This window comes from Bos grunniens, chromosome 21 (genome assembly GCF_055505025.1).
Source record: "Bos grunniens cultivar Pamir isolate PY7600 chromosome 21, Bosgru_T2T1.0, whole genome shotgun sequence".
Lineage (NCBI taxonomy): Eukaryota > Metazoa > Chordata > Mammalia > Artiodactyla > Bovidae > Bos > Bos grunniens.
The window spans coordinates 13,999,330-14,014,332 of record NC_141185.1 but is presented as its reverse complement, the minus strand read 5'-3'; the positions used below and the strand labels follow the sequence as shown (position 1 = coordinate 14,014,332).

At 37.9% G+C, this 15,003-nt stretch overlaps 1 protein-coding gene across 9 annotated transcripts in view; it reads right to left on the bottom strand.

Annotated features, from left to right (window-relative positions):
- Window positions 1–14,691, bottom strand: part of TC2N (tandem C2 domains, nuclear) — a 42,846-nt gene extending 28,155 nt beyond the window's left edge. For 2 of the 9 annotated variants that reach the window (XM_086363214.1, XM_086363219.1), the window contains exons 1-2: window positions 14,566–14,691; window positions 1,234–1,356 (exon numbers count right to left, since the gene is read on the bottom strand). In XM_086363214.1, the coding sequence (XP_086219340.1) occupies window positions 1,234–1,300 (67 nt within the window). In that variant the 5' untranslated portion in view covers window positions 1,301–1,356; window positions 14,566–14,691. Of the gene's footprint in view, window positions 1–1,233; window positions 1,357–13,659; window positions 14,318–14,425 lie in introns of those variants that run through there. The other 7 variants (XM_086363213.1, XM_086363218.1, XM_086363222.1 and 4 more) reach the window with 6 other exon arrangements.
- Between the last annotated feature and the right edge of the window lie 312 nt (window positions 14,692–15,003).

Below are 15,003 nucleotides of genomic sequence, written 5' to 3'. Positions count from 1 at the left end.
CACATAAACTACTTTTAGGTCTTATCAAGCACTCTGGAATCTACATTAATTCTGCCTAGCCAATATTTGAGAAGTTAATATACTACCAAAGTGTATTAACTTATCATAATGGTAAAAGCAGTTTCTAAAGAATCTCATTTCCACAAAAGAGTTCATAGATGGAAAACAGGTTAATTTTGTAGTTAATTTCACAGTGCTTTCAAATAAATATTCATCTAGTCATTTAAATAAAATACTGTCAACAAAACAATTCTTATTGTTAATACTAATGGTTAATTTCAGCCTTAAATGCCAAAAGCTACTTTGAAAAGAAGCTAAAGGTCTCCATGTCTACAAAAAAAATCTTTACTAAACCACAAAATAAAATTTACTTTGACCCTAGTATAATATCAACTCCTCTGTGCTAGCTTCTGTGACCTCTTTTGTTTATTACCTTGAAAGATATGTGATTCCTAGGCTGTGTGACTTAGGATGAGGAAGTAAGAAACATCTAGAGCTAATCTTTATGTATAATTAATACTGTCTATAGACAGAATGAAAGCACAACTACTACTCTGTTGGAATTTATGAAATATTTTATTATGAAAAAGAAGCCTTCGTATTCAAATATAGTAGGAAGCTATCTATGCTTTAGACTAAGAAATATAAGAAAGAACCAAGAAAAATAAAGTTCCAGTCATAACCTTGAAGGGCTGAGAAAACCCATGCAATAGCAAGGGAAATCTCCAGGAGTCCTTGATAAGTGTGGCTCTTGATAAAGTTACAGGTTTCTTCTCTATTGGTCACTCATTCATCCGTGGAAGGCATGTTTTAAAGCATTGTTCATAAACTGGAAACTGTCTGTATTTAAGTTAAAACATTTGCCAGAGTATGTTATTCCCCAAATACTTCTCTTCCTACTTTTGCTCACACTATTTCATCCACCATAACACGCATGTCTAATCCTCACTTTTTCTTACTTCCTTCTTCCCACTTGGCTTGCTAAAATCCACTTCAAACTTCCGTACCACAGGCCATCTTCTTGTGGTAATGTTCTAGAGTGTCTCCTATGTTGAACTCATCTTTCTCTCCCCTATGCTCCAAGGTACTTTTCATACCTAGCTAGTGTGCCTCACATTTATGTTTCTGACCCCCTCATGAAGTTAAAAAATATGTCTCATTTACATTTATATCACAAAATGCCACAAATAAAGGCATTAAATAAATGCTGAAGTCAAAAAGAAGCAAACTCACAGTTGTGTTTTTCTGTTCCACCATAGAAACATCCTCTGCAGCAACTCTTTATAAATTCTGTTGCCATTACATTAAATCTCCAATATCCAGCAAAAGATACAAACTTCCGATTTTAATATTAATCTGTTGGAAGAATAGAATACAAGTTAACATGATCATGCATAATGTCATTAGGTATCATTAAATAAATGATATTATCTGTCTTTCTAAAGCATTATGAGGGCTCCAAAGCAAAAAAAAAATTGTTTAGAGAAGATAGATTTTTTGTTCCTTTACGTAATTCTATATAACTTTGGATCCTTCTAAGTTATTAAAATAACATGCTTAAAAATTACTAATTGAACAATCTCAATGTTAAATCTGGAAAAAAATTCCACTCTCAATTTTCTCTTTCAGCTGATATATCTAAATCAATGTCCAAATAAAATTTGCAAGAATATATGGCATTCATAAAAAGTGTGAGAAAATTTTCACTTCTTCCAAATCAATTCTGTTGGTAATCCAAAGGTCCAATGAGGGCCAATAAACAAACAACTTCATACTTTGTGAGTTAGTTTAATGCAGAGAAGTACACTAACAGAAAAATCTGTCTTAAACATACACTAACACATATTCTTCCTCTCTCTCTCTCTCTCTCTCTCTCACACACACACACACACACACACGTACACGCTAACTAAACCACAAATAAGATCTATTGGAAATAAAGACAGTCTATTCTAAATTTACCAGAAACATAAAATGGTATACAAAGCCAATTGCCCACCTTGGCTTCAGTGACTTTGTTCCAAATGCATTCTCATTTACACCTACTTAAACCAAAATTTTTCATGGGAAATTTCAAATGTATGCAAGAGGAGACAAAATTGTACAACAAACCCCCTACCACCTGGACTAAACAATGATCAGTTCAGTTCAATTCAGTTGCTCAGTCGCGTCCGACTCTTTGTGACTCCATGAACCAGAGCACACCAGGCCTCCCTGTCCATCACCAACTCCCAGAGTTTACTCAAACCCATGTCCATTGAGTCAGTCGGTGATGCCATCCAACCATCTCATCCTCTGTCATCCCCTTCTCCTCCTGCTCTCAATCTTTCCCAGCATCAGGGTCTTTTCAAATGAGTCAGCTCTTCGCATCAGGTGGCCAAAGTATTGGAGTTTCAGCTTCAGCATCAGCTTGTGGCAAATCTTAATTCATCTCACTGTTCATTATCTTTTGTCCATCTTTCTATATAATTACCAGTCCTTTTCTTCCTCAGTTTTAGAGGATAAATATTTGAAAGACTAATGCAACGTCCATAATGTAAGTGGTAAAACATTCTTCCAGTTTGTCACTGTCTTTTCAATTTGATGATGCTGTTTTCTGCTATGCAAAAAACAGAAGTGGGAGTGTGTATGTGTATATATAAACAGGCGTATATACAAACATACATACATATACGGGTGTGTGAATACTGTACATCCCAGTAGTGTTGTGAACAGGATCCAATCCTATCTTCTCTCAATTGACTATCCTAGTATCACAAACACCACTTATTAAAAATTAAAATTTAATTAAAAATTAAAGATTCCATATTTTCTACACTGATTTTAGGATGCTGCTTTTATTACAGACTAAATTTCCACATGCCACTGGGCTTGGGTTTTATAGTTTGTATTCAATTGATTTGTATTCCTGAACCAATACCACATTTTAAAAATTATGGGACTTCCCTTGTGGTCCAGTGGTTAAGAATCTGCCTTCCAATGCAGGGAACACAGGTTCAATCCCTGGTCAGGGAACTAAGATCCCACATGTTGTGAGGCAACTAAGTCCATGTGCTACAACTACTGAGTCCATGTGCCCTAAAGCCCATGCTCTGCGACAAGAAAAGCCCTCAGCTGCAACTAGAGAAAGCCTGCTGCTGCTGCTAAGTCACTTCAGTCGTGTCCGACTCTGTTCGACCCTATAGACGGCAGCCCACCAGGTTCCCCCGTCCCTGGGATTCTCCAGGCAAGAACACCCAGGTGGGTTGCCATTACCTTCTCCAATGCATGAAAATGAAAAGTGAAAGTAAAGTCGCTCAGTTGTGTCTGACTCTTTGAGACCCCATGGACTGCAGCCTACCAGGCTCCTCCATCCATGGGATTTTCCAGGCAAGAGGACTGGAGTAGGGTGCCATTGCCTTCTCCGAGAGAAAGCCTGCATGCCACAACAAAGACCCAGTGCAGCCAAAAAAAAAAAATTATAAGGCTTATGTTTCAATATCCAGTAAAGCTAGACTTCTATTCTTACTAGTCTTCAATTTCAAAATTTTCCTAGCTATGCTTACTTGTCTGTTTTTACAAATAAACTTTATAATTAGTCCAGACCTAGGAATTAAAAGTCTGATATTTTTATTGAGATCATGTTACATTTATATATTATTTTAGGAAAAAACTGACATCTTTAGGATGTAGAGTCTTCTGATTCAAAATACCTGTTCAAGTTTATGTTTGTATCTTTGGGAGTTTTTTATAGTTTTCCTCATAAATTTTGAACTTCTATTAAGTGTATGCCCATAAAATTTATTTGGCTAAATGGCACCTTTTCTCCCATTATATCTTGTAATTTATTATTATTTTTTAATTTATACATTTTTTCAAAGGCCCTTCTCAGTCTCAGTTTAGAGGATGCATTCCCTGACATGCCATATCATACTAATTTTTCTCATTTTTAAACATCTAGTGAATTTTTTTTTAAGTTTTACATTTTTCATGACATTTCATGACAACTGTTTTATCTCCCCTGCTAGAATAAAAACTTTCCAGAAACAATATTGTACTCACTTTTCTACTTAACACTCAGAACCTTGTATGATACTGGGAATACAACAGGAACTCAGCAAATATGTAGTTGATAGACAATGAAACAATGTAGAATAACTAGGTTATATAAAAACTGGGTTGGGAAGATCCCTTTGAGGAGGAAATGGCAACCCACTCCAGTATTCTTGCCTGGAGAATTCTATGGACAGAGAAGCCTGGCGGGTTATAGTCCACAGGGTCACAAAGAGTCGGACAAGACTGAGTGACTAACACTATATAAAAACTCCTAACATGCTCATCAAACTACATTTCTGGACTTGTCAACTTGCAACTACTTTACATTAATTATGAGGGGAATGTGAGGGGACTGGTTAAAAATGATTACTGCTTCTGGGAGAAGAGTTTTCAAAGTTTACACAGCCTTGAACCATCCAAAATGAACTGGAGATGAGAGAGGGATTCTTATACAAATAAGAATAATGGAGCTAGTTTGTTATGACAGACTACTGGAGAGCAGAGACGGGTACACAGAAAGAAGCACAAACATCAGTGGAAGGTCCTACTTAAGTATTCAGTATAGTACTGATCAGAGCATGCATATAGAGAAACTACACAAGACTGAAGGAAGACCACCAAAAAATGTTACAAAGACCATAACAACCTTTACTAAGGTCAGTAATAATGCCTATCCCCACCAACCAAACTGGAAAAACCTCACACAGAATACTGAATAGAGGACTCAGAGAGACTTGCCTTAGTGGTAGGGAATAAATAGCCCTACATTAAAGACTAGTCTGACCTAAAAAATCTTAACAACAAGTCTCAAAAGGATCAAACTATTTCTAAGAAATTTAACTATGTTCCAAAGCAGAAAATAATTATAGAAACCTAAATATATATATCACAAAAGGTAAAATTTACAATCTCTGGTAGCAATCAATAAAAAATTACCTTCATACAAAGAAAGGGAAAAAAATAATGCAGAGAAAAATCCATCAATTGGAACCAATACAGATATGAACAGTTAAGGACCTCAAAACAGTTATAAGTGATTCTATATGTGCAAAAAGTTAAGTAGAAACTTGGAAGAATCAAAAAAAGACACAAACCAACTTCTAAAGAGGACTATAGTGTTTGAGATGGAAAAAATACTGATGGCATTAATACAGCAGATGAGATACTGCAAAAGCAACAATAAGCACAGCAATGAGACCCCAAATGAAATACAAAAAGGAAAAAAAAGAATAAAAACAAAATGAAAAACATATCTCAGACCCATGAAACAATTTCAAGAAGCCTAATATACATGCTTTTGAACTGTGGTATTGGAGAAGACTCTTGAGAGTCCCTTGGACTGCAAGGAGATCCAACCAGTCCATTCTGAAGGAGATCAGCCCTGGGATTTCTTTGGAAGGAATGATGCTAAAGCTGAAACTCCAATATTTTTGCCACTTCATGTGAAGAGTTGACTCATTGGAAAAGACTCTGACACTGGGAGGGATTGGGGGCAGGAAGAGAAGGGGACGACAGAGGATGAGATGGCTGGATGGCATCACTGACTCGATGGATGTGAGTCTGAGTGAACTCCGGGAGTTGGTGATGGACAGGGAGGCCTGGAGTGCTGCCATTCATGGGGTTGCAAAGAGTCGGACACAACTGAGCGACTGAATTGAACTGAACTGAATATACATGTATTGAAATTCATGACAGTAATGGGGAGGCAGAAAAAAATTTTTTAAGAAATAATACTAAAATTTTCCAAATATGAGACATACAAAGCTCAGGTCTAAGAAACTCAACAAACACTAAGCTTAGAAACTATGAAGAAAATTATGCCAAGGCACGTCATATTAAAATGGCTCATACATCCAATACAAAACATTTTTTAAAACCACTACAACTCAATAATAAAAAGAAAAGTAATCCATTTTAAAAAGGATTTGGACAGACACATCTCCACAAAAAATGGCCAAAGTGGCCAAAAAAGTACATTAAAAACACATTTAACACCATAATTCATTAAGGAAATGCAAGTTAAACTACAATGAGATAATACTATACACTTGTTAGAAATAATGAAATTGCAAAGACTGACCGTTTCAAGCATGTGGAATAAATAGAACTCTCATTTTCAACTGGTGGGACTATAAAATGGTTTGGCAGTTTAAGTTAAACATACAGCTACCATATGATCCAGACATTTCTTTCCTAGGTATTTATTCAAGAAAAAAGAAATTTTATATCTATACAAAGACTGGTACATTAGTGTTCACAGAAGCTCTATTTGAACAGCCAAAACATAGAAATTATCAAATATCCATCAACAGATGCATAAACAATTGGGTATACTTTAATAACTAATCTGTGGATTGGCGTCTTTCCACCTGTACTGGTAGACTTTCCAGTACTAAATTCTCATTCATTATCTCTTTAAATACAGTTTTTGCCCATTCTATATTTCTTTTCTTTTAGGAACGCCATTCACTAAACTTTCTTAACTTCTAGTTCTGATTATTCTAACTTTCATGTATCTTAATCTCTTTCATATCTTCCATTTCTGTATCTTTGAGCTGTATTCTGAATGATTTACTCTGATCTATATTCCAGTTCATTCATTCATTCTCTTGGGATTTGCCTAATTGCCTAATCTGTGGTTAAACTTAACAAATGAGTTTTGAGTTTTTATTACTGCATTTTTCATTAATAGAAATTACATTCAGTTCCTTTTTCAACCAATTTGGTACCTTCTCAGATTCCTGCTCCCTGCATGTATTTTCAATTGTGACTTTTATTTACTTAAATAGAGCCCATCAGGGTTAGTTTAATAATCAATAATTAGTAATTACAATACATAAGCATTTTCAAGTTTTCCTCTAATTGTCCACTGTTTTTGCTGATTCTTGCTCAGGTTGTCTTATTTCCACTTGGTTATCTTTTACAGATTATCCACTGACCTCAAAACTTAACTGGTAGAAATTTTTTAAGCCAAAGACGAAAGTATACTCCTACAGAGAATTTGCATTTGTATATCATATCATTTTAAATTCATGCCATGACATATAACTTGATTTTAAAATGAGCAAAGGATGTGAACATTTCTCAAAAAAAAAAAGAAAAGAAAAATACAGCTAATAAACACACATAAAGGTGCTCAACATCATCAGTTATTAGGGAAATGCAAATCAAAACCTCAATGAGATACCACTTCACACACACTAAGATAGCTATAATCAAAAAGACAGAGAAAAGTAAGCATTGGTGAGGATGTGGAGAAACTAGAACCCTCATACGTTGTTGGTAGGTGTAGCTGATTTGGAAAACAGTTTGGCAGTTCCTCAAAACAAATACAGAATTACCATATGACCCAGCAATTCATACTTGTAGGTAAGTGGAGAATGAAAATATATTTCCTATGAGAATGGAAAACACATTTCCATACAAAAACTTGTACGCAAATATTCGTAAGAGCCAAGAAGTAGATATAACCAACAACCAAGGAATGGGAAAACAAAGTGTGGTATTATCCATACAATGGAATATCAGTCAGCCATTAAAAAGAATAAAGTACTGATTTACAGTAAACATGAATAATCCTTGAAACAATTATGCTAAGTGAAATAAGACACAAAAGGCATATTATATGATTTCATTCATATCAAAGGCCCAGAGTAAGCAAATCACAGAGACAAAAGTAGATTAGAAGTTGCCAAGAGTTGGGGGAAAAGAAGAATATGGGGAATGACTATCAGTGGTATAAGGTTTTTTTCTGGAGGTAATAAAAGTGGTCTGGAATTAAGATACTGATGATGGTTGTACAACTTCGTGGATATATGAAAATCCACAGAATTATACACTCTTAAGGGTGAATTTTACGGCATATATATACAGAGAGAGAGAAAGAAAAAAAGATTTTTAAAATTTACATATTGAAATTTTTTTAGACCACCAAAGTGACGTGTACTTCCCCCGTGATCTGGTAGTTTTAACTGCCCAAGGACAGGTTTTTTTCCCCTTCTGTTTCACTTGGCATTGAGACAACTTTCCTTGCAGATCCCTGAAGGAAGTTTCATCCTTTCCATGACATCACAGACCTTTGGGATCCCAGAATTATGGGCAGAAGTCTCTTGTTGGCTAACCGTGAATAAGCCCTGGACTGACTTCTAACTATGCCTCAAACCCTACAAATCTACCAAATTCTTATTCAAATCTAATCAAATTCCCCCAGTTTAGAAACTACCTTCAAAGCAAATAAAGCTCAAGGGCTCCTACAGTCTTAGATTTCCAGCTTTCTCTTAGATTTTGGCATATAAAATCCTAAGTACCTTAAAAAAAATTTTTTTAATACAGCTATTCTTAGCTATTTTCAGTGTGAAGGTTTTTCCAAAGGCCTTAACTATATTCCAAAAGTAAAAATCCAATATTTACTTTTCAAGTTAAAGTTAACTCCAGTGAGTTAGGACAGGATTTGCAAAAACTAAAGACAGCCTAATATAATCCACAATAAAGTAGCTTCGGAAGTACTTGTGACCTTGGGTGACTACAGCAGATATTTAAGACTTAAATAACATATTTCTATATACTCTGATGAAAAGTTTACTTTAGAAAAACCATTAAACTTTAATTTGAGTCCTAAAAGAAGCATGGATAAGTGACTTGTCTTTTAGGTATGGAGGCTCTTTATATAACTAAGTAAAAGTAAGACTGCAGCAAGGATACACAAAGAGACCAATAAAAGGATAGCCCAGAAACATGTGAACATATGTATGGAAAGTTGACATATGACACTTATAGATTATTGAAAAGAAAAACAGAATATTCAATAAATGATGCTGGGAAGAGCAGATTACCTGTATGGAAAAAAAATGAAACTGGATTCCTACTTCACACCACACAAAAATTAATTTCACATGGGCTAAGGACACAACTATGAAAGGCAACATTTTAAAGCTTTTAGAAGAAAACATCAGACTGTATCTGTTTCGGGGAAAGGAAAGATTTGTTAAACAAGATGTCGAAAGAGCAAACCATAAGGAAAAGCTTGACATATTCAACCACGTTAAACTACAAAATGAATGTGTCTGTCAAAAACCACTATAAAGAAAGTAAAAGACAAGCTGCTGCTGCTGCTGCTGCTAAGTCACATCAGTCGTGTCTGACTCTGTGCTACCCCACAGACGGCAGCCCATCAGGCTCCCCCGTCCCTGGGATTCTCCAGGCAAGAACACTGGAGTGAGTTGCCATTTCCTTTTCCAATGCAGGAAAGTGAAAAGTGAAAGGGAAGTCGCTCAGTCGTGTCCGACTCTTCGTGACCCCATGGACTGCAGCCCACCAGGCTCCTCCGTCCATGGGATTTTCCAGGCAAGAGTACTGGAGTGGGGTGCCATCACCTTCTCCGAAAAGACAAGCTACTTACTAGAAAAAAGATATTTGCCACAAGCATAACTGATAAGGGATTAGTATACAGAAAATGTATATATATATATACGCCAGAAATCAACTTTTAAAAGACAAAAAATTAAAAACAGGCAAAAAACACAGCCATTCCACACATCCATAATTAAGGAAATGTAAATTAAATCCCACCATTTCTCACCTACCAGATGGTTGAAAAGAAAAAATTCAGATTATTACAAATGTACAAATGTCTCAAATGTTGTTGAGAAAGGGAACGTGAATACTTAACACATTGCTTGTGAGAGTATGAACTGTTATAAAGCAATTCAGTATTATCTAGCAAATCTGAAGATCCACAACTCTACTCTGAGGCAAAAAAGCACAGAAAATTCTTACACATGGACACAGAGAAACATGAATAGGTACTGTAATAACAAAATAGCTTTAGTGGCAAAAAGCAAAATCAGATTTTAATATGAAGACTGAAAGCACCCTAAATATCCATCAACAGGAGGATGGATAAACAGTTGTAAATTCATATAGTGGAGTGCTATGCAGCAAAAAAAGGAAATGAACTATAACACCACATAGATGACTCTCATAAATACAATTTTGTGTTCCCCAAAAACATGAAACTGAAAGTACATTACTTATGAATACCTACTTATGTAGTAAAACTATACAAAAATTCAAGGAGCATAGCAAAAGACATGATCAAGAAGAAAGATACAATTATGGTTAAAAAAATATGTATTAGTCTATAGCATGATATAGGTACAGGGCATCTATTTTATCTGTAGTCTCTAAACATGTAGATGTATCAAAAGTACTATTTTGCACACATGAAATAATTTTCATTTAAAAATTAAGCAAGCACATGGCTGTGGTATAAATTATGAAAATACAGAAAACTATATGAAGAAAATAAAAATTAACAATAACTCCATAATCCTGAGATAACTACAATACTTAAATAAACATACTTAAATGATGTCTTTTCTTCTACTCTCTAGTTTGTTTTGTTTTGGCTTTGGCCTCTGCCCTGTAGCTTACAGGGTTGTAGTTCCCTGATCAGGGATCAAACCCATCCCCACTAGAGTGGAAGCACGGAGTCCTAGCCAGTGGATCACCAGGGAATTCCCATTCTACTATTTTTACTCTTTTTTTTTTTTTTTTAACAGTTTTATTGAGGTACTGACTTAAGTGAATTGCACATATTTAAAATGTACAATTACATGAGTCAGACATATGTATACAGAAGCGGAAACATCTTTACAATCAAGAAAATGAACATACCCATTAATACAGTCATGGGACAGGGAAGCCTGGCGTGCTGCATTTCAAGGGTCACAAAGAGTCGAACATAACTGAGCAACTGAACTGAACTGACTGATGAATAAATTTGCCATGCCTGAAAGTCACCCCCTTTACATCCATCCCCTTTTCCTTCCCTTGCTGCCCCCTACCCTCAGGTAACCACTGATTGTTTTCTATTACTTTAGTTTGTTGTTTCTAGAGTTCTGTCAGGTATAGTTTGGGCGTAACTTATTCATATGCTTCACTTTAGTAGATACTGCCATCAATTTACACTTCTACCAGCAGAGTACAAGAGTTCCAGTTGTTCCACATACTTATCAACACTTGTTTGCCTTTTCCATTTTTAGCCACTTTTTTCATATCCTAAGAAAAATACACATAAAAGTACTGCCTGAACAAAAAATTTAAACTCTCAGTGAAGACTGAAGTTAAACTCAGAAATTTTCATCTAAGAGCATTTTCCCTTAAATGCATGATAATAACTGAAGCAAAGGCCCTAACTGGTATATGCCTCATGAATTCTGATTCAGCCAAAATGTCTGATACCTATATAAGATTTTTAGAAGAGTCATTGAGATACACACTAGAAAAATCACATGACTTAAAAGTTATTGTTCACTCAGTCATGTCTGACTCTTTGTGACCCCATGGACTGCAGCACGCCAGGCTTCCCTGTCCGTCACCATTTCCCAGAGCTTGCTCAAACTCATGTCCATTGAGTTGGTGATGCCATTCAACCATCTCATTCTCTGTTGTCCCCTTCTCCTGCCTCCAATCTTTCCCAGCATCTGGGTCTTTTCTAACAAGTCAGCTCTTCACATCAGGTGGCCAAAGTATTTGAGGCTCAGCTTCAGAATCAGTCCTTCCAATGAATAGTCAGGGTTGATTTCCTTTATACTACTCAGGGTTCTCAAGGCAAGAATGTTAAAGTGGTTCCAAGGAGCAAGGGACTCTCAAGAGTCTTTAACACCACAGTTCAAAAGCATCAAGTCTTTGGCGTTCAGCCTTCTTTATGGTCCAACTCTCACATCCATACATGACTACTGGAAAAACCATAGCTTTGACTATATGAATCTTTGTTGGCAAAGTAATGTCTCTGCTTTTTTAAGATGCTAAGTTGGGAGCGTCTAAATACTGGAACTCAGGTGAAATACAATTCAACAGTTTGTTAAAGTGTGACTTTAACACTGACAACATCTGAACTCAACAGATGAAAATACCACTAAAATAGTGTTCATAATTTGAATTGGGGGGATTAAATATTTTCTATTTAATATGCTCAGATACTTGCTCTCAGCTACTACTTAACCAGCAGACAGGAACCATGCTGGGAGATGCTCTTTAATATAAATGTATCCTATTAGCCTTATATTCTTTCCAATCTGACCATAAACTCCCCTATACTCTACTACCCTATCACTTCTTCAAATCTTTGTGTCTCAAAATAAGGATTCTACACTCACTATCTTTATTTCTTCATCTTCTATTTACTCCTCAAAGTCATTCAAATTTGGCTTCCATCCTTATCTTTTTATTGGGTTGGCCAAAAAGGTTCTTCAGGTTTTTCTGTAAGATATGGAAAATCTCAAAATTTTTGGCCAACCCAATATTAAACTATGCTTGTTGAGTTCAACGACAGCCTTCTAACTACCAAAGCCAACAGGCACTTTATCAGTTCCTATCTTCCTGATTCCTCTATTTCATTTGATTCTAAAATAGATTTCTATCCTTTATTAAAACTCTTCCCTTTCCTGGCTTCTATGACACCACTGTCTTAATTTGCTTCCTTCTTTCCTGAACTGCTTCCTTGGTCTCCTTGGCTGTCTCTACCCATCACTTAAGTACTGATATTTTCCATCCTTGGTCTTCCTCTTTTTTTTAAAAATTCTACTTACTTGAATCATTTCTTCCACTCTCACAAGATTAAGTATCACAAGTCCATGGGTGGTTTCCAACATTCACAACTCTGATCCTGACTTTAGAAAATCCCTTTACCAATATACCTAACTGCCAACTAGACAGCTCTGCAGAAGGTCCTACAAGAATCACAAGCTCATTTTCTCTCAACCTGAATTAGTCCCTCAGTTTGTTAGTTTTATTTGTGAATACACAATTGTAATTCAAGTGGAGCCAATAAAATACAAGAGGAACTTAAAACTGTTGTTTCTTGAAGAGCTTTTAAAAAAAGAGCAAATTTTTATGAAAGTTTTTTCCTCCACACTCAAAGTCATTAGCAAAAGCTACAAAATACATGATAAAATATCTCAAATCCCAGTTCTCAAAGGCAATCAATATTAATATTTTCTTCCAGAAAGAGCAATTTTTAACTTTGAAAAAGTCACATATCAAAATATTGAACTGGTAAGTACGGAGTGTTGTTACTGTTAACTCTTAATATTTCCAGGCTACTTACAGCAGTAAACAGAGTTGGACACGACTGAAGTGACTTAGCAGCAGCAATCAGGGAAAACACCTCTGTCAAACAGCCTACTTGGAGGAAAAATCAGTACATTTTTTTTTTCTCCATTTATTTATTTATTTTATTTTTTAACTTTCCAATATTGTATTGGTTTTGCCATATATCAGTATATTTTAAAAATGAAAGCAATTCTTTTACATGCTGTATTTTAAAGTAGGGGTCCCGAACTTTTTGGTACTTTTTGGCCCCAGTGACCAGTTTGGTGGAAGAGAATTTTTCCAGGGAGGTGGTGTGTGGGCGGGGGAGGCGGGGCAGGGGAGCCAGGGGGGTGCCCCGGGTGGTTTTGGAATGATTTAAGCATATTACATTTATTGTGCACTTTATTCCTATTATTATTACACCAGCTAGACCTCAGATCATCAAGCATTAATCTCATAAGTGGGGGGACCCCTGTTCTAAAGGAATCAATCAGCGTTTTTTGTCTTGGCATTTATCTTACCTATACCTACCATGCGTGTGCCATATAGCCACGATTCATGGGTAGTATTTTCTTGATTTAAAGAAAATCATAGTAAAGAAACAAGAAGAAAAAAAAACTGGAGGAGACAGAAGCCAAATCTAAAATCTGCTGCTGTTGTTGCTGCTGCTAAGTCGCTTCAGTCGTGTCCGACTAGCCAGGTAGATAATTCATATCTTCCAAAATTCAAAGCAAAGTGGTATTTACCACTCCTCCGCGGATTCAAAAAGTTTCAGAAACATCACAGAAACAATTCTCTAACCAGTTCTCACCAGTTTCTCCAGGTAAAAGAAACGCCTTCTCTTCCCTCTTAACCCAGAGGCCACCCCAGCCCTCCCCAGCCCCTGCTCTCAGAGCCGGTGGTCAGAAGCGCGCGCCAAGGGCAGGGAGTGGGGCGCGCGGCTGGCTCCACCAGGGCTGGGGTCTCCCCTCCGTCCGGCCCGGGGGTCCCAACGAGGAGACCCGTGAACCCAGCGGACCCAGTGCTCCACAGGGCGAGTCTCTGCCCTCCAGGCCTCAGAGATTCCGGTTGTCGAGGAAACTTCCCTCAGGCCCGAGAAGAGCAGGCGTCGCTGAGGAGAATCTTGTACTGAAATAGTGCGACTTTTTTTTTTTTTTTTAAGTTAAAGGAGACCAAACCCTACAAAACAATTGCTCCACACACAGCCTCCAGAGGCTGCGGGTGAGGGGGCTATTCAGCCGCCGGCGAGTCCCACCCGGTGGGCCCAGCAACGGCCGCTCGAAGCCACACAGCTTACCCGAGGAAGCGCCCGGGACCCCACACCTGAGCCCCCTGGCTCTCTCCCCCGCCGCGTCCCCGCGGCGTCCACTCTTCGCTCTCGGGGAGTCCCTGCTTCACACGCCGCTGAGGCAGTGCCGCGCGGCCGCGGCCGGTTACCTGCTCGAGGTAGTGGGCGCTGTGGCGTCGCCGCCCGCGGGAACCGTGATTCAGGTCACCTCGCGCCGCCGCGCCCTGAGGCCCCGCCCCCGTCCCCTGAAGACCGCCCCGCCCTCTCTCCAGGTCCGCTCCGCCCCGCCCCCTCAGGTCCGCCCCACCCGAAGAGAGGTGCGCGCGGACCGTGAGGCATGGGGTGTGGCCGTCCGTCCCTGCACCTGAGCGCCAGGTGCCTGCGCCCTAGGTTCCTTCCCTCCTCGCCTCTCCCAGCACAGTTCTCAGATACACCCTCTGTAAGGGTCTAAGATGAAGCCACGGAGAAGCCAATGGCACCCCACTCCAGTACTCCTGCCTGGAAAATCCCATGGACGGAGGAGCCTGGAAGGCTGCAGTCCATGGGGTCGCTGAGGGTCGGACACGACTGAGCGACTTCACTTTCAC